Here is an 18,919-nt window from a genome sequence, read left to right as displayed (position 1 = left end):
TGGCACCTTCGGCACCTTTTGTGCTCAAAAGGGACACTCATTTTCTCCTGGCCCCAGGAGGCCCCCAGAGGTGAAGTCACCACTGCCAGCCAGCCAGGAGTGAATTGCCCCGCCAGGCCCCAGCCCAGGTCCTCCCATCCTCTGGGCAGGAAGCTGAATGACCCCTACCCTTTGGCCTGGCTTCTCACCCTCCTGGCTCCCGCCAGCCAATTTCCTTGCATCAAAGGCCATTTGGTACCCAGCAGCCAGACGGAGGTGTGGGCGGCCTGACAGGGAGGCCAGCAGGGCCCAGAGCCCTTGGGAACAGGAAGGACATCCTCTTCTCCAGCGGGGACGGGCGCCAACCCTGCCCCAAAGACCTTCCCTGGCCTGAGCCAGTGAGGACCCAGGAAGCCCCCCTCGCACCCCCTGGGCCTGCTCAGCTTCAAAATGCCAAAGCCAGAGGAGGGACCAGGGGCGCCAGGAGTGCAGGGGCTTGCTGGCAGCCAAGGGTCTCCGAGCCCCAGGACGCCCACGAGTCTCATCTGCACAAGTTCCCTGACAGGGCAGCTCTCCAGCACATGCCATTTCCAAGGACAAGATTTAAGGCTGTGTCAGAAGCACCAAAGCTCCAGGAATCCCGCCCTCTTCCTTTCCTGAAGACCTTCGAAAATGCCCACACCCGCAAGACCAAGAGGAGCCTCTGTAGTATATAAATTAATGCCTTTATTGAACATCAATAAACTGTATATATAACTATACAAAATGTTTCCGTAATACAAGATGTCACTTGCAATATACACACCAGTGTACCTTTAAAAATGTAAACGTCGTCCTTGTAGGCCTGCCTGTCAGGGCCCCGGAACACTCTGGGAGACAAACTGGTCAGGCCGAAGCACCCCACTCAGCCCAACAGGCAAGGCCATAACTCACAGTCCCTTTGGAGACATTGTTAAGTTGCCCGTGAAACAGGTGTCACCAGGACAAACAGGAGGCTAAAGAGCTGCCCAGGGCCAGGGGCATCCTCCGGTCCATCCTTGTGCTCGAAGCCGCCCTCCAGTGCCCCACAGATGCGCGTGGGGGCGGGATTGTTGCATAGTTGGTCACACCTCTGGAAGGTGGCGGAGGGTTCCTTGTGGGAGCACAGGGAGGGGAGCAGTGTCCTAAGTGGGGTGGGGGAGCTCCCATTCATCTGTCCGCTCTGTCCTGTTGCTCAGCAGCTGCATCCACTCAGCCCTGGAGACGCGAGCCCAGAGGCCAACTCGGGAAGCCAGGAAGCAGCTCCAAGGCCACCTTCCGTCCACTGTCCACAGGGAGGCCCGAGAGGCTCCTTCAAAGCCCATGAGGCCCCCGGGGCGCGACACCAGTCAGCAGCCTGCAACGTCCACGGGGCCACGCAGCCAGGCATCGGTGGCTTCCGTGGCGGGGCGACGGACGGGGCGCCTTCCTCCTGGATGGGGGAGGCAGCTGGGGTGGTGGCAGGCTCAGCGGGGGCCACCCGAGCAGCCCGACTCCTGGTGCTTGTGCAGCAGGGACATGCGGGAGAAGGTGCGGGCGCACCTCGGGCACTGGTACTTCTTCACGTCCGAGTGGGTCTGCAGGTGGGCGCGCAGGTTGGAGCGGTCAGCGAAGGCCCGGCTGCAGTGGGGGCAGGAGAAGGGCTTCTCACCTGGGGAGGACACAGGGAGTCACGCTGGGCGGCGGGGCCTTTCCCGAAGGGCCCGCCCCACACCACCCTGAAAGGGTCCTGGCCGCCCGCAGGTTGGGCCCAGAGGCCTGCGGGTCACAGGAGACGGTGGCTTTCCCGAGGGACCCGGAGCAGTATTCTGGCTGCTCTGAGCCTCCTCTCATCTGTAAAATGCGGCTCCCACTCACGGGGTGGGAACCCAGAGAAGCAGGACGACCACATGCTGGGACCGGGGAAAGGCTCAAGGGTCAAGACTCCACACTTTGACCCTTCTGCGTCCTCATGTTAAAGCTGGTGCAACTAAGGCCCAAAAGTTAAGGAGCATTTTTGGGGTTACCCTGCAGGGCTCCTAAGCCCTTGACTTTGGCCAGTGCACATACTGCTCTTGGTCAGCAGAAGCTTTTTACTAATCCTGGAGTCAAACCTTAATTTACACTGGGGACAAAGCTTCAGAGCTGGCCTCAGACCACTCGGGAGCCTGAGGCAGGAGAGTCACAAGTTTGAAGGCAGCCTGGAGACTTAGCGAGACCCCGTCTCAAAGTGAACTAAAAAAGCTCAGGGGCAGAGCACCCCCAGGTTCAGTTCCCAATCCCACGTGTGCCTACACACTCATCCACATGTGCACACACACTCACACACGTGCACACAGAAAGAGGAGAGAGGAGAGGCAGCTTAGGTGGCTTACCTCAGCGCTGTTCGGCCACCCTCTGGTTTGGTTTTGCGCTGAGGACTAACCCCTTCTGTGCTTTGCCAAGGAGCTACATCCTCAGCCCTTGTTTGTTTATTTTGAGACCCTTTTAGCTAAATTGCTGAGGCTGGCCTTGAACTTGCGATGCTCCTGTCTCTTGCTGGGATCACAGGCATGAGCCACTGAGCCCGCTTCCCAAGACTACTGGACTATCCGCCCCCCATCAGGCTGAGTCCCAGAGGGCAGAGGCCTCCCTTAAGTGCATTCCCAATTGAGGCTACAGAAACCTGCAGCCCAGACACTCCACCTCCCTGGCCAAAGATGTGGTAGGAAGTCTTGCACGGGAGGCAATACCCCTCAGGATTAAGTAGGTGCTCAATAAATGCATGTAGAATAAATAAACCGGCTTTTAATAAAAGGAATCAAAAAAGCTTGAGCCCTCAATCACCAGATAATGCCTTTTCACAATCCCTGCCCCACCAAGAGGATACAGTTTCCAAAACAGTGACAGTGTTGTGACATTTTGTTTTTCCTTAGGCATATAACTTTTCCAAATAAGAAGTCCTAAGGCTAATTCATTAAACAAAAAAGAAGGGGATTCTCTAGCTCCCAGCCCCAGCCTGATATGCCCACAGGCCATGACCTACCAAATTCCAGTGATGGCATTCAAGAAAGACTGAGTGCATTAAGCCCATCACCTACTGAGGGAGGGGAGGGCGGCCAGGACAGGTTCGGGCCCCACCCACTCAACAGGTTGCCATGGGCGGCCAAGAGCAGGCTCCGCCCACAGGACCACACAAGGGGAGGGGAGGAGAGAACTCGAGATGGGGGGCTGCACCCCCACTGCCACTACTGAACTAGCCCTGGGGCCGCCTGAAGGGTCTGGTGGTGGCCTTCTCCCAGGCCCCAGTGAAGCTCTTCCTCATTCACACCCGAGAACTAGGAGAGGACCAGGGGGACGAGAAGGGGACAGAGCCCATCAGTGAGCTGGGGACCAGGGCCCATCCCCCAGTTAGTGCTCAACCCAGGAGGAAGGGACCTTTTAGGGTGTGAGGGGCTGTGGCGGGTCCGAGTGCACCACAGGACCCCCTCAGACACCACCCCACCCCACCCCGCCCCCGCGCGGCTCCAGACGCCTTTATGGCGCTCGGGCAAGTGTGAAATCGGCACCAGGCTGGCGGGGACAAAGGCTGCTGAGGGGGGCACTGTACATGCGATACCCCCGGGATTAAGGGGGCCTGCCACACCATGGGCCAGCAGCTGCGGCGGGAACAGGTGCTGGGCACCACTGCCCCGTGCACCTGCTGCGCCCCTCCCACCCACCCCTGGGCCCACCATCGAGGCACACAATGGGGTCCTCCAGGACAGCGAGGTGCATTTCCACGGCCTTTTGTGCCTGAGCCAGGCCTTTACATTAAAATGTCCGGTGGGACAGGGGAGGCTGGAGGCTCCCGGAGAGCATCCTGAGGGCCTCAACACCCCCCAAATAGGGCCCCCGTTAGCTAGGCAGGCACCAGGAGAAAAGGCAGCAGTTGAACCTTTACATGCTAAAATCAGGACAATTTGTGCACAGAGAGGAACAGTCGCTAAGGAGACCTTCGAAGGGACAGGCTCCCCCAGACCACCCCCCTGACCCTCACTGCTGAAGGTCAGCCACCAGGACAGGAAATGACAGAGCTCAGCCTCCAACCTGGCCAGCTTGATCCCAATGCTCTCATGACCTTTGAACTTCCTCTCAAGTCACCCTCCAAGGATCACCCCCAAACACATCAACCTCCACCATTCAAGATCTGAAAAGGAAGGGTGCCTGCCCTCTCCTGGCTTCTGGGAAGTCTTCCATGATGAAGTATTGTGCGGCACTGAGGACCAAATCCCAGGAACTCATGCAGGCTACTGCCACTGAACTATGTACCAGCTGTTTTTTATTTTTAATCGTGGCCTCACCAAGTTGATTAGGCTGGCCTTAAACTTATGATCCTCCTGCCTCAGCCTCCCAAGCAGCTGGGATTAGGGTGTCTGCCACCACACGCAACAGTCTGTATTCTGTATTGTTTTGTTTTTTTTTTTGAAGGGATTGTGTTTTTTATCAGCAAAGTTGTTCCCTGATCTTCATGGTGGAATTGACTCAGGGTGAGGAAAACAGACCTAAGAACCATAATTATAAACCATTATTATAAAGTGATTAGCAATCTTAATAGCTACCCTACAAAGCATGTGCTATCATAATCCTAAGGCTCAGAGAGGTTAAATTGCTTAACCAAGGTCACACAGCATAGAAGCAAAGCAAATACCAACTACCATTTTTCTGAGAGCTTATCATGCACCAAGAGCTTTGCTCTTTCTTTCCACAGGCATTCTTTCATTTAACCTATACAGATACCCCACAAGGTAAAATGGGTATACTCATGCCCATTTTAGAGATGAGAAAACTAAGGATTAGAGAGGTGAAACATCATGGAAAGTTTGAGGAAGTTCTCAGACAGGATTTAGGGCAGTGGTGGGGGGTACTGACAACATCCTGTCTGACTGGGGCAGGGTGGTTTGTGGAAGGAGGAGCAGGGTGGGTCCCTTCACACCTGGCCATAATAGCAAGGTATTGGGTGCACTTTTCCCATATCCAGCTCCAAAATATTTCTCTAAGAAACTGCAGAAGAACCAGCCCATCAGCTTAGCTGATGAATGCTTCTGCCAAACATTTCCAAAGGCCCAGGTCCCTGAACTTGAACTAAGTTAGAGCCTTAGTTTCCTTGATGTCAAATTAAAAAAAAAGAATTAAAACGATAAGGAGAACAGCAGCCCAGAATCACAAAAGCCCGTCAGAAGAGCAGTAACCTGCAGGGATACTTACCAGTGTGGGTCCGGACATGGCCCTGCAGCAGCCAGGGCCTGGAGAAGGCCTTCCCACAGGTTGCGCAGACACAGGGGAGAGTGTGGCTCCGAATGTGCATCTTGAGGGCGCCCAGGCTGAGGTATTCCTTGTTGCAGTACTTGCAGTTGAAAGCCTTGCGAGATTGGGGGTCCTTGGCCACGGAGAGCAGAGCCAGTTGCTTGGGCAGTTGGCCCAAGCCTGGGAAGGCAATGTAGGCCTCAGCCTCCAGGGAAGAAGCGGAGGTGGAAGAGAAGGAGGAAGGAGCTGGAGAGGGTGGGCTGGGGGGCTGCGAGCCCTTCCCGCTGTCCTCATCCGACAGGGAGGTCAGCTCTGCTGCCTGGGGGTTCTCCTGGGGCTGCAGGGAGGCCCAGCCAATGGGCTGCGTGTGGGGCGCTAGGAGACAGTCCCAGATGAGGGTGGGCAGCGAGGCGGTGGGGTTGAGGACCTCAGGAGGCGGGATGGCAGCCAGCAGGTGGGCCTGGTCGTAGGGCTGCTGGAAGGTGAACTCTGAGGAAGACAGAGAGGGACAGGGTCAGACATCAATTAAACTTTCAATCTGTCAACAAACATCAGCCCACTGAGGGCTACAACTAAGGACAGAGGCGGTTCCTGCCCTCCCACGCCCTTGCTCAGCCAGGACACCACACTTGTGCCTCCTATAAGACAGACCCCCAACTTCCCAGCCCAGCTCGAGGGGGCCATTCCCAAGCCTCCCACTTCCTGTGTCTCCCAGGTCCCCAGCCCAAAGTAAGACCCCCAGGCCTGGTCTCAGCCCAGCTACCTGCAGATCCCCCTTCTACACCTCTCCTTCCGCCCCTCCCCCAACCCTCTGGACTCCGGACTCTTCATAGCCACTGGCCAGAGGACTCTCCTGGCACAGCCTTCTCTCCTGTCTACACTCGCGGAGCTTCTCTGCCTCTCGACCCCCACGAAGCCTCCTGTGCCCACAGCACAGCCCTCCACCCAACCGCCAAGATCCGAGGCTCCAGATCCACCTGCCCCGTGTCTCCGGAGCCCTGGCCTTTCTCCACAGGACATCCCACACTCAGCGTGGTCCCAGGACCTCTCCCTCAGAGGCCCCCCACGCCTGCGTCTCCCGAGTCCCTCTGCGGGTCCAGCATCTCTGCTCACCGGGAGAAGAGTCTTGCAGCTCGCTGTAATTGGGCTTCCGGCGAGGGACCGAGGGCTTCCTGACGAGGAAAGAGCGCGGCATGGTGGCTGAAGCAGCCGGGGTCGCCGGGTCGCGCAGGGGCCGCAGGGAACACCACCCGCGAGGCCGTGCAGCGGCGCTGTGAGTGAAGAAGCCCGCTGCCTCCTTTAAATACCCCAGCCTCGGGGCGGGGCCATGAGCGCCACGCCCCTTTGTCAACGCCGCACCAATCGGAGGCGCGCGTCCGCCAAAGGCCACGCCCCAAGCAGGTGCTCGGGGGACGGGCTGGGTTCGCGCCGCGTGGCGCTGGGAGCCCGGCTCCGGGCTGGTTCCACTCCTCGGAGGCAGGCTGTGGGGCGGGACGCCGGGCGCTGGGAGCCCTCGCGAGGCCGGACCCCCGCCGGACGCCCCGTGCTCGCCAACTCGGCGCCCCGCGTTTGAGCGCCTCTGGTGCCTGGGACCCCAATACCCGACCTTCCGCAGCCTGCCCGCGCCCGGGCTCTGGACGCGGGCGGAGAGGTCCTCCTCCTGGCGGCACCTCGCAAACAGCGTGGCGCAGACGAGAGACGGTGCCCACTGCTGGGGCGGATGCCAGGAAACCGGCCCTCGCCGTGGCCGCTGGCAACGTGGAGGGCCACCGGCTTTCTGCAAAGCAGTCTGGCATCGTGCGGCCAAAATGCGCTCGTCCCTTCGCTTCGCCCAGAGCCAGGCACTGTTCCTGGGGCTGCGGCTGCACCAGGGTCTCTCGCCCGGGAGCTCCTCGGTCGGCGGGGGAGACAGACGAAGTAAACAGGATTATAACGCACAGGGAGGGGGGCTAGGTGGAGGGGGGCTGCGGGAGAGACTGGACGCTGTGACCGTCTAGAGGCTGGTCACCTGACGGGGTGGGGGCGCGCGACTTTCCAGCGGAAGTGAAGAAATATGGAGGGGGAAGGCCCGAGGAAAGAATCAGTAACTGCTGCTCCCGGGGGTGGGAGGAATCAGGTTTGCCCGCCTCCAGGGCTTCTGAGAGCTTGGACTTTGCCTCAAGGGCACTGGGGAGCCAAGGAAGGATTTGCAGCGGAGGAGGGACCTGTTTCGAGTTTCGTCGGGAAAGATGGCTGTGGGCAAGCCGAGACAGCGGCAAGCCTAGGGCAGAGGCAAGCCCTTCACCCGAGAATCAGAGGCCCCGTGTCTGAAGGATCCAAGAAGCTCCACAGAGGACCCCGTCTGATTGGCATGTGGGATGGGCCCGAGGGAGAGCTGTACTCGGGTTCCAGCTCCCCTGTGAGGTGTGTCAGGCCCTGGGGTGGCCACAGAAACAAATCCCAAGGCCCATGGTACTGGCTTTCACTTGGAAGGCAGAATCATGACAACCTCTAAGTCTTCCCCACACCAACAAGAAGACAGGCAGGACAAGTGTCTGGTTTCCTCACTAGGTGCTGGGATAGCAGCTGAGAACAAATCACCCTCCCTCCTCCGACTGGTGAGGGATGCAGAACACATCGCCCTCCACAGCCCTTCAGTTCCACAGGAGGCTCCACTTGGAGCCAGAGGGAGCAGCAGATTGCCCCCCCCACAACCCTCACTCAGAGGAAAAGCCCATATCCTTGCCATGACAGCTTGGTCCTGCTGATCCAATCCCTGCTCACCTTCTCTTCAGCTCTCTTCCTCCCCCATGCAACAATGATTTCACCCAACCTCCTTCTGTTCCTCCCACATCCCAGCCCTTTCCCACCACAGGACCTTGGCACCTGCTGTTCAACCTCCCTTCTCACCAAATCTCTCTCCCATAGATCTTCACCTGGCTACCTTTTTTTTCATTCTTTGTTCCAGCAGCAATTTCACTAAGCAGCCACCCTCATTAGTAATGAGAGAAATGCAAATGGAATCCACAGTGAGATGTCATTTCACACTCACCAGAAGGACAAAAAGCAAAAATCTGATCAATATCAAGTGTTGATGAGGATGTCAGGGCTAGCCAGAGTGTCAACGGGCACAACTACTTGGGAAAAGTTTGACCTCAGTTAACAGGTGACTCCTCTCCCAGCAACCGGTGGCCTCCCAGGGGTTCTCAGCCCTGGCTGGCGCACAGCAGATTTCCCTACAGAGTGTTTAAAAATACTTAAGCCTGGGCCCCACCCCACCCCCACATCCTGATTTGATTATCTGGGGGTGGGGCTTCTGGCATGAGCATTTTGAAACATCTCCCTGATTCTTCTAAAGAGCAGCCAAAGTTAAGAACTGCTGCCCAGCCCCAAACCAGACCAAACAAGAGAAGGGTCATTGTACCCTTGGTCCTATTTTAAAAGAAAAGAAATGGATACCACCCAAATGTTTATCAACAGAAGAGTGGATTAAGAAAACTAGAAGGGGCTGGGTTTGTGGCTCAGTGGTGGAGCGCTTGCCTAGCCTGTGTGAGGCACTGGATTTGAGTCTCAGCACCACCTATAATAAATAATAAAGTCCACCAACATCTAAAATATATGTGTATAAAAAAACTGTAATGCAATCCTACAAAAGGATTCTACCCATAAAGATGAATTACACATGAACTACAACTCCATGCAACAACAGAGATGAATCTCAAAAACATAATGTTGAACAAAAGAAGTTAGAAACCAATGCATCACAGATGGCTGGATTTACATGTGGGCCAAATGCGGGCACACTCACCCCAGTATTATTTAGGGATCCACACATACAAGGCAGTAAAACTATAAAGAAAAGTAGAGATCTGGAGGCTGAGGCAGGAAGAACGCTAGTTCAAAGCTAGCCTCAGAAATTTAACAAGGCCCTAAGCAACTCTGTCTCAAACTAAAAAAGCAAACTAGGAAATGTTTAATACAAAATTCTGAATGGGGTTAGGCTGGGAAAGGAGGAGCTAAAGAGAAGTTGCCTGGGAAGTTTAGAATTCTGGTGATGTTCTGTTTTCCAATCAGGGAAGCATCTTTATTATTAGTGTCTCTCTCTTTCTTTTTGGAAGTTCTGGAGACTGAACCCAGGGGCCTGTACACAGGAGGCAGGTGCTTTATCACTGAGCTACATCCCTAGCCTGTTATTAATCTTTAAACTGTATACAGATAATCCAACCCGGTTGGGTGTGAATGACATAACTTAAGACACATGAGCACACACACTTAATATGTGCGAGGCCCTGGGTTAGAAGAAAAGAAAGAAGGGAGGGAGGGAGGGAGAGAGAGAAGAGCGGGAGGAGAGTTAGTTACTAAGTCACCTCCTCCAGGGAGTATAAAGCAAGACCCCACCCACCTCAGCACCCAGTTTCTACCCAATTATCCTATTCTGTTATCTTCAAAGCAGGTAGCAGGTAGCGGAGCCTCAATCAGGTGTTTGTTGAATGATTTCCAACCCCACCTTTTCCTAGCTGGGTCACAAAGTGGCTCCCATCACGTGAGGATTTGGGGAAGGGTAAACCAGCCACGGGCCCCCACAAGCTCCAAGCACCCACTGCCTCGTTTTCCATTTTCCCCCAAGGGTTCCAGCACCTGCGCTGGGGAGGGAGGGCGTGGGGACGGGGCGATCAGGAGGTGGAGCAGCACCCTCCTGGGCCCAGCGCAGGTCCGAGGGCTCCACCGTGAGCCCCGCCCTCGCGGGGTCTGCGCCAGGGCGAGGGCGTGGCCCTTCTTGCAGGGGAAGCCGAAGTGACTTTTTTTGTTTTTATTTTTATTTCTTTGTTTGTTTATTTACCAGGATTTGAGGCCCTGAGCCACATGCCCAGCCCTTTATTTTATTTTGGGAGAGGGTCTCGCCGAGTTGCTCCTGCCCCAGGTCTGCCCCACTGTCCTGGTCGCGGACCTCCGGCGTCCTCTGCTGGCCGAAGCGCCTCCCGGGGACCTTTCGTGGGGGTGAAAATCAATCCGTTGTTTTGGAGAGGGGTCCCGGACTATTTTATGTGACCAGACAAGGCTCTGGAAGGAAGCTAAATCTGAACAGACATCTGCATTTTCTTTCCCTCTCCCTCCTTTTCTTTCCTTCTTTCCTACCAGGGATTAAACCCAGGGACACTTAACCCTTAAGCCACACCCCACGCCTTTTTATTTTTATTTTTATTTTTTATTTTTTAAAGAGAGAGAGAATTTTTTAATATTTATTTATTTTTCCTTAGTTCTTGGCGGACACAACATCCTTGTTGGTATGTGGTGCTGAGGATCGAACCCGGGCCGCACGCATGCCAGGCGAGCGCGCTACCGCTTGAGCCACACCCCAGGCCTTTTTATTTTTTGAGATAGGGTCTCGCCAAATTGCTTATGGCCTCGCTAAATTTGAGGCTGGCTTTTTTGTTGTTGTTGTTGTTTTAAATTTTTCGTTGTAGAGGGACACAATACCTTTATTTATTTATACCTGGCGCTGAGGCTCGGACCCAGTGCCTCGCACATGCTAGGCAAGCACTTGGCCACTGAGCGATAACCCCTGCCCATTGAGGCTGGCTTTGAACTTGCTATCCTCCTACCTCAGCCTCCGGAGCTGCTGGGCTTGGGCCACCACACCTGCCACATCTGCATTTTCTACGGATGCCAATCCACCATGAAAAGCAAAACTGAAAATGTGACTTACAATCAACAACCAAAGAAAAACGTTCAGTAACTATTTTTCCCAGTGTCTTTTTTTTTTTTTTTTTTTTGAGGTGGGGTACCAAGGATTGAACCCAGGAGGCTTTACCATTGAGTTACATCCACAGCCCTTTTTATTTTATTTTGATACTGTAGCTTGAACCCAGGGACACTTAACCACTGAGCTACATCTGTAGACATTTTTTTTATTTTGAGTCAGGGTCTCACTAAATTGCTTTGGGCTTCACTAAGTTTCTGAGGCTGGCTTTGAACTTGCTGATCCTCCTGCCTCAGACTCCTGAATGGCTGGTATCACAAGCATGGGAGCTGCACCCTTTTTAGAGCATGGATTATGCCAGAACCACACAACTATCCAACAAAAGGACTCGTGATGGGCATTTAGGTTAGATTACAATTTTCTTTTGCTACTACAAATAACATGGAATTTTCAATAAATGACTTATACACATATTTTTGCACTCCAGGTATAAATGTCCTCCAAAAAGGTTAGACTAAATTATATTCAAGCAGGAATTGAGGGCTCCTTTTCAAAATAGCTGACACAGACTATTGTCTTTTTCTATTTTTTATTTTTTTTTGTACTAGGGTTTGAACCCGGGGATGCCTTACCTCTAAACTATAGTCCCTTTTTTAGTTTTTATTTTGAGACAGGATCTCACTAAATTGCTTAGGGACCACTAATTTGCTGAAGCCGGACTCAGACGTCATCCTGGCCCTCGTCCTCCCAATTTGCTGGGATTGCAGGCCTGTGCCACCACGCCTAGCTGTCTAATTTTTTTTTTTTTAATCTTTGCCGTCTGAGAAGGGAACCTGGGTCTTCTAGCGGAGATTTGCGTTTCATGTGAGCAGCGTTTTGCGGGGAGGCACCAGGGACTGAACTCAGGGGCACTCAACCACTGAGCCGCGTCCCCAGCCCTATTTTGTATTTTATTTAGAGACAGGGTCTCCCTGAGTTGCTTGGCGCCTGGCTCTTGCTGGGGCTGGCTTTGAACTTCCAGTCTCAGCCTCCGGAGCTGCCTGGCAGGCGCCATCTTTTCTACATTCTCTGAATCCGTTTCAGTTTCTCTGTGTTTTGAACCACTTTTCAAGTCCTGATCACCAAGTCGATGAACTTCTCATTTCTAAGAGCTCTTTGTCTATCAGGTGAGCTGGTCTCTGTTGATTAGATCATTAATCAGTGAAGGGATCAATCCAGAGTTGGCGAGTTAATCGGGATTGGAAGGAAGATATCGCCCAGGGAAAGTTCCTGTGTCAGGCAGGGCTCCACTGGCCCTTCATCCCTGATTTAAACCACAAAGCCTCACCCAGGGTCTCTCATTTGTCTGAAAACACAGTCAGCCTTGGGCCTTGCCCAGTAAATCAAACTCCCAGGGAAGTTTCTGGGTCAGGATTCAAGTCTTGGGCGTGGCCAGAGCTGGCTCTCAGGAAGACATGGGAGCCATTCTCCTTCCATTTGCAGAGGACTTTAAATGTGTGAGGTTCATTTGCACAGGTGTCCCCACAGCATCCCAGAGTGGCCCGCATAAGGACCAGTTCATGTAGCACCAGGTGGCCATATTGCCCATTTGTCAAAAAGGAGGAGAAAGGGGGCTGGGCTGGGGCTCAGAGGTGGAGCGCTCCCCTGGCAAGTGTGAGGCACTGGGTTCGATCCTCAGCATCACACAAAAATAAGTAAAAAGGTACTGTATCCATCTAGGAAAAAAAAAAAAACAAAAAACCTGGGTCTAATCCCTTTGACTGAACAAAAATTAGAAATTTTCAAATATATTTGTTCAAAAAAAAAAAAAAAGGAGCTGAGGATGTGGCTCAAGCGATAGTGCACTCGCCTGGCATGTGTGCGGCCCAGGTTCGATCCTCAGCACCACATACCAGCAAAGATGTTGTGTCCGCCGAAAACTAAAAAATAAATATTAAAAAAAAAAAAAAAGGAGAAAGCTTGGGGGTCACCTTGGAAAACGGAAGTTCCCCAGGGCCTGGAGGGTGGATGTGTGTGGGTGGGCGGAACACAAAGCCAAAAGCCGGCTCTCTGCACCTGCAAGATACACCTGCCACCCTGCTCACTCCTGGGAGGGGCCGGCTGAGCTCAGGCTGAGCAACCTTCCCCAAGTGGTCCCCAGGTGGTCCCCTGGCAGCTGCATGGTGGCGGGTTGCTGTGTGTGCTCCGGCCTCTCAGACCACTTGCTTCCAGCTTCAGCCAGGGTTGGTAGAGCTGTTCCTCTGCCTGCCTGGCAGGAGGCTGAAAGTACCCGCTGGGCCTCCTCCCCTCTATCATGGATGGCCGCCTCGCTCACTCCTAGAGAGCTCTGAACCACAGAGGATGAGCATAATGCCAAGGAGGGGATGCTGGAGATGGAGGCACATGCTTAGGACGCACAAGGCCCCCGGTTTAAGCCTCAGTGAACACAAAAAAAGCCAACAAAAGCCAGGGATGGTGGCGCACACCTCTAATCACAGCCACTAGGGAGGCTGAAGCAGGAGGATTGCAAATTGGAGGCCAGTTTTAGCAAGACATTGTCTCAACTGGGGAGACAGCTCAGTGGTCCAGCACTCCTGGGTCCAATTCCTTTCAATTGAAAAAAAATTAGAAATGTTCAAATGGAAAATTGTGGTCTCTTTTTCACTTTTTTTTTTTTTCCATGTGGGGCCGGGGATCAAACCCAGAACCTCACAGACGCTAGGCAAGTGCTCTACCACTGAGCCCCAGCCCATGTTTTTCACATTTTTTTAAAAATACATTAACACTTACCACATGTGTACAAATGATGGCAGAGCACGGATCCCAGGTACAGCCTAGTCCAACCACTACAGTCCTGAGCCCAGAGAAGCCCCTTTGCCTCAGAGGTATACACCTACCAGGTGAGGGTCACCTCAGCAGCCCTCCGGGCAGGCAGGCAGACAGGCACGTGCACACCTCCCAAGAGCAGCCCCTCTCCTGACTTCAACTGGCTTTTCTCACTTATCTTGAGATAGTGTTGCAGATAAAATAAGATGCCCAGTAAAATCTAATTTCAGATAAACAACAAAGGTTTTTAGCATAAGACTGCACAGAACATACACAGCTCTCTGAAATTTAAATTTAACTGGGCCTCCAGGTTTCTTTGCTAAATCTGGTGGCCTTGCTTAGAAATTGATTCCTATCAGCATTTAGAGCACAATCTAGAACCAGTCCCCTGTTGATGGGCAGTTAGCTTGTTTCTCATCTTTTGCTTTTCAGAACAATACTCCTGGGAAAACCCTTGCGCAGAGGACTCTGACCTCCTCTACAATTTATCTGTAGGGCGTGTTCCTAAAACTTGCTTTGTCCCGCCTGCATTCCTGAGGGATGCAGTTGGCAACTCCAGGCCCCTTCGGTCTCCCGGGAGAGCAGCACCCTCCCTTCCCCACCTTCCCACCTTGCTGTCTCCTCTGTCTCCATCTCTCTCTCTTTCTCACTGTCCCTCCTTAGGTGTGTCCCTCTGTCTATCTCCCCAGACTCTCCCAGTCTCTGTCTCTCACCCTTCCTCTTTTTGACCCAGCAGCTCTACATACAAAATAGCCAGTCAAGCTGGCAAAGATGTGCAGTGTCTGCAGAGGTGTTCACACGCGGTCTATCACCCGTCAAACTGGAAACGACCTAAATGCCCACTGAAAAATTAAGTGCACTCCATCCTTACAAGGAAGCATCAGGCTAAAATAATGCTGGCAGGTGACAGAGTGAAAGTCGGGGGCTACAGATGGGAGCTAAAGTATCAACCACTTTAAGTTCAACCAAAAAATATGGTGACCCGGAGATCTGTAAGAATTCTAATATCGACTATAATGGTTTTTGTTGTTTGCTTTTTGGTACTGGCATGGAACTCAGGGCCTCGCACACGCTAGGCAGGCACTTCGTCCCCCTCGGGACGTGGAGGTGAACTTGCCTTCTTCCTGCCTCAGCCTCCTGCACAGCTGGGATCACAGGTGGGCGCCACCACAGCCTCCGCTGAGGGGGTCTTGAAGGCTGTCTGTCAGGTGGAGAGGAGTGGATCACTTTTGCTTGTATTTTTCTTTCCCTGTTTTTTTTTTTTTTTTAAGTTGCATGGCACACTGGGCATAGTGGCACACACCCGTAACAATAGCTACTCTGGAGGCCGGGATAGGAGAACTGCAAGTTGGTGGCCAGCCTAGGTAACTTAGAGAGGCCCTGTCTCAAAATAAAAAATAAAAAGGGCTGGGGATGTAGCGCCCCTGGGGTCCACCCCCAGTGTTGAAAAAAAAGTTGCATTATAATTTTTGCATTGTAATTCTTTTAAAAAATATTTTTTTAGTTGTAGTTGGACACAACACCTTTATTTCACTTGTTCATTTTTGTATGTGGTGCTGTGGATCAAACCCAGGGTCTTGCACGTACAAGGTGAGTGCTCTACCGCTGAGCCACAACCCCAGGCCACGCATTGTAATTCTTAACACTGTGCTTATTTGCTCTGTCATGCCCTAACTCCCCCGTGTATGTGTATTTATTTACGTATGCTATTTTTGGAAACATCTGGGTTGACTAGAGAAGTCAGGAACCTTTACCCATGTAGGTATATTTATACCCTACAAATCTGCCAAGAACAAGTCATTCTCTACATAACTGGCAAAATTATCAAAGTCAGGAAACCCAGTATTGATACAGTATAATACCATCGTCCACAATCAACTGTCCCAATAACATCCTATTTTTAATAGTTTTTAATTATAGATGGACACAATGTCTTTTATTTATTTTTATGTGGTACTGAGGATGGAACCCAGGGCTTCCCACGTGCCAGGCAAGCCATCGGCCACTGGGCCTTAGCCCCAGCCCCCATAACATCCTTTCCAACCCAGAATCCAGGGCCCTTCTTTTTTTTTTTTTTTAAAGAGAGAGTGAGAGAGGAGAGAGAGTGAGAGAGAGAGAATTTTTAATATTTATTTTTTAGTTCTCGGCGGACACAACATCTTTGTTGGTATGTGGTGCTGAGAATCGAACCCGGGCCGCACACATGCCAGGCGAGCGTGCTACAGCTTGAGCCACATCCCCAGCCCCCCAGGGCCCTTCTGTCACACCTCTCTAGTCCTCACAGAGCCTGACATCTTAGAGGAGTTCCGGCTGTTTTGCAGACTGACACTCTCGCCTGACGTCTCCTTGAGACACCAGGTGTTTCCCTCCCAGGAACCACAGAAGTGCTGGAGAACATGCCATCAGCTCACACATGCTAGGCCAGTGCTCTGCCACTAAGCTACAGCCCCGGCCTTTTATTTTTTATCTTTGATAGGGTTTTGCTAAATTGTTTAGGGCCTCACTGAATTGCTGAAGCTGGCCTTCAACTTGCAATCCTCCTGCCTCAGCCTCCAGTTAATGGGATTATAGGTGTGTGCCACCTTGCCCAGCCACAACTTACCTTCTTGGGTGGGACCAGGCATTGAGAGGTCTCAGGAAGGGATGAGACAAACAATGGTGACATTGGTTGCTCATCTCTATTTATTTAGTGGTACTAGAAATGGAATCCAGGCCCAGGAATGCTAGGCAAGTGCTCCACCATACACTCCCACCCAGTAGCTCACATTTGTTACACCCTGATTCTGTGTCAGGCTCTGTTCTAGTGCTTTCCATGGATTATTCTACTGGGTCCCTACAACACTACGAGAAAGACATTTTTGTAAAGTCTCATTTTACAGATGAGAACCCAAGAACAAAGAGATTAGAATGATTTGTCAGGTCACACCTACTGAATGCAGATACTGGGACAGGAGACCCCATGCAGTCTGTGCTGGAGGCTGCAGGTCTGAGCTCAGGACTGTACTAGAAGTCATTCACTTTCTGGCTCCAGGACTCCTTCCCTCTCTGGTCTCCGCCCCCTTGGCCAAGCAACAGGAAGGGGTCAGCATCCCTCCTGCAGTGCTGGCTGAGATTGAGAGGCGCTTTTCTGATATAACTTGAATGCCGAGTTTGAATCACCTTTCAGGAGCCAAAGAAGGATGAAACAAAATTGTCAGGAACCAGAGATGAAGAGGATGTGCATCACTCTCACTCCTCTATTCCTGGCGCCCAGCTGAGCCTGGGGGGGGGGGTGTAGGCAGCAGGCACAGTGGAAGGCCAGGAGATAACAGGAGAGGAATAAGGCAGGAGGGGAGGGCTGTGGCTGTGGCTCAGCAGTAGAGCGCTAGACGTGCAAGACCCTGGGTTCAATCCTTAGCATCACATAAAAATAAAGGTACTGTGTCCATCTATAACTTAAATATATATATTAAAAAAAAAAAAGGCAGGAGGGAAGTGGGGCACAGTGAGGCACACCTGTAATGCCAGTGACTCGGGAGGCTCAGGCAGGAGGATCATAAACTCAAGGACAGGGCTGGGGATGTGGCTCAAGTGGCAAAGTGCTCGCCTGGCATGCGTGCGGCCCGGGTTCCATCCTCAACACCACATACAAACAACAATGTTGTGTCTGCCGAAAACTAAAAAAAATAAATAAATAAAAAATAAACTCAAGGACAGCCTGGGCATCTCAGACTGTCTCCAAAAAGAAGATAAAAAAGGCTGAGGATGTAGCTCAGTGGTAGAGTACCCAAGTTCAAGCCCCAGTACGGGGGTGGGGGAGAAGAAAAAGGGAAGTGGGGGGGCAGGGACCTTATGGAGAACCTGGGTAGGCAGCCACCTTAGCCTGTCCAGGAGTCTGGCCTCCTTTGTCTTCCAAGTTCTGGTTTTATTTGAGGACTTACTTCCTCAGAGAAATGCTGCCCCCTTCAGGCCCTCCTTACCACTGTCTGGCTCTCATCCTGGACAGAGCAATCACCATGGAAAGAAAATGGAAAATGTCCCCATGTAGTTCCATTTCGATTCTAGGAATATTTATTCAGTCTACTCAGAGTTAAGTATGGAAGGCCAAGGTGCAGTCAGGCACAGTCTTGTGCAGAGGAGCAAGACTGGGAGACGAAGCAGGAAGAGACGAAGCATGAGGACGGTCAGACGCGCTTTGGTGGGACGCTGGACTGCAGGCAGGGGCGGGCGTGACTCTTACTGTGCATCTGGGAAAAGCAGCAGCAGGACACTGAGGTGATGGGGAGAGGGAAAGGCACCATGGAGAAAGGAGGAAAGGTCCAGATACTCCTCTGGATCATGGTTTCTAGTTTCTTCATGAAATAGGAAGCGACTTATTGTTTACTAAATAGCTCCCCTTTACTGATCCTCTACCATGAAGACTTACCAGTCTGCAATTAAATCTGAATGACGTGTGACCCCACAGTGTCCAGCTCAGGGCTGGTTCGTAAGTGCTTGAGTACATGCTATGTGTTCCTGAACACAAGAAACTGGTCAGTTTTTCACTACAAAAAATCTTTTATTTTTGGCCAAATTGAATGTAAGCACTTTTTTTTTGGTACAGGGAATTGAACTCAGGGGCACTCGACCGCTGAGTCACGTCCCCAGCCCTAATTTGTATTTTATTTACAGATAGGGTCTCAATGACTTGCTTAGTGCTTCGCCCTTGCTGAGGCTGGCTTTGATCTTGCCATCCTCCTGCCTCAGCCTCCTGAGTAGCTGGGATTACAGTTGTGTGCCACCATGCCCCGCTAACTGTAAGCATTTTTATCATTGCAGATGACAATATTCAAATATGTACTTATTTTTGGTTATATATATTTATATATAAATAATATTCAAGTATGTTTAATGTATTTATTTAAAATAAATGTACAAATTTACTAAGACATTTCAAGGAAGTTCAATCCACAGGCATTTTAAAAAGATATCTTTTTGTTACAGATGGATACATCTATTTATTTTTATGTGGTGTAGACTAAACAGCCAGTTAAGTGCTCTACCACAACCCCAGCCCCCATGCATTGTGGACATCAGATTAACTGACATCATCAGGTACTCACTGTTACTTAACAGCATTTGAGGTACATCCTACTCCATTTCCTAAAGGTGCCTGAGAACTGGCACTTTCTGTACCTATGCATAACACTAGAACTTGGAATCTCAGGCTTAGAC

The 18,919-nt window shown here is 52.0% G+C and overlaps 1 protein-coding gene across 1 annotated transcript; it reads right to left on the bottom strand.

The window, feature by feature from the left end:
- Positions 1–685: 685 nt before the first annotated feature.
- Positions 686–18,913, bottom strand: Snai1 (snail family transcriptional repressor 1). Its single transcript, XM_005325218.4, has 3 exons — positions 6,355–18,913; positions 5,203–5,730; positions 686–1,648 (listed from the first exon to the last, which is right to left on the bottom strand). The coding sequence occupies exons 1-3, from the start codon at positions 6,434–6,436 to the stop codon at positions 1,464–1,466; spliced, it is 795 nt and encodes a 264-aa protein (XP_005325275.1). The 5' UTR covers positions 6,437–18,913; the 3' UTR covers positions 686–1,463.
- Positions 18,914–18,919: the final 6 nt, after the last annotated feature.

The sequence above is a fragment of the Ictidomys tridecemlineatus genome, unplaced genomic scaffold (genome assembly GCF_052094955.1).
Source record: "Ictidomys tridecemlineatus isolate mIctTri1 unplaced genomic scaffold, mIctTri1.hap1 Scaffold_5812, whole genome shotgun sequence".
In the NCBI taxonomy this organism is placed as follows: domain Eukaryota; kingdom Metazoa; phylum Chordata; class Mammalia; order Rodentia; family Sciuridae; genus Ictidomys; species Ictidomys tridecemlineatus.
The sequence above is the reverse complement of the archived record's forward strand: the minus strand, read 5'-3'. Positions and strand labels throughout refer to the sequence as shown.

Bases quoted from the DNA above. Each gene is read 5' to 3' on its own strand.
- Snai1 (XM_005325218.4), bottom strand. From the start codon at position 6,436: ATGCCGCGCTCTTTCCTCGTCAGGAAGCCCTCGGTCCCTCGCCGGAAG. The intron at 5,731-6,354 runs GTGAGCAGAGAT...TGTCTTCCTCAG, and splicing joins GCTGCAAGACTCTTCTCCCG to AGTTCACCTTCCAGCAGCCC. The intron at 1,649-5,202 runs GTAAGTATCCCT...TGTCCTCCCCAG, and splicing joins CCATGTCCGGACCCACACTG to GTGAGAAGCCCTTCTCCTGC.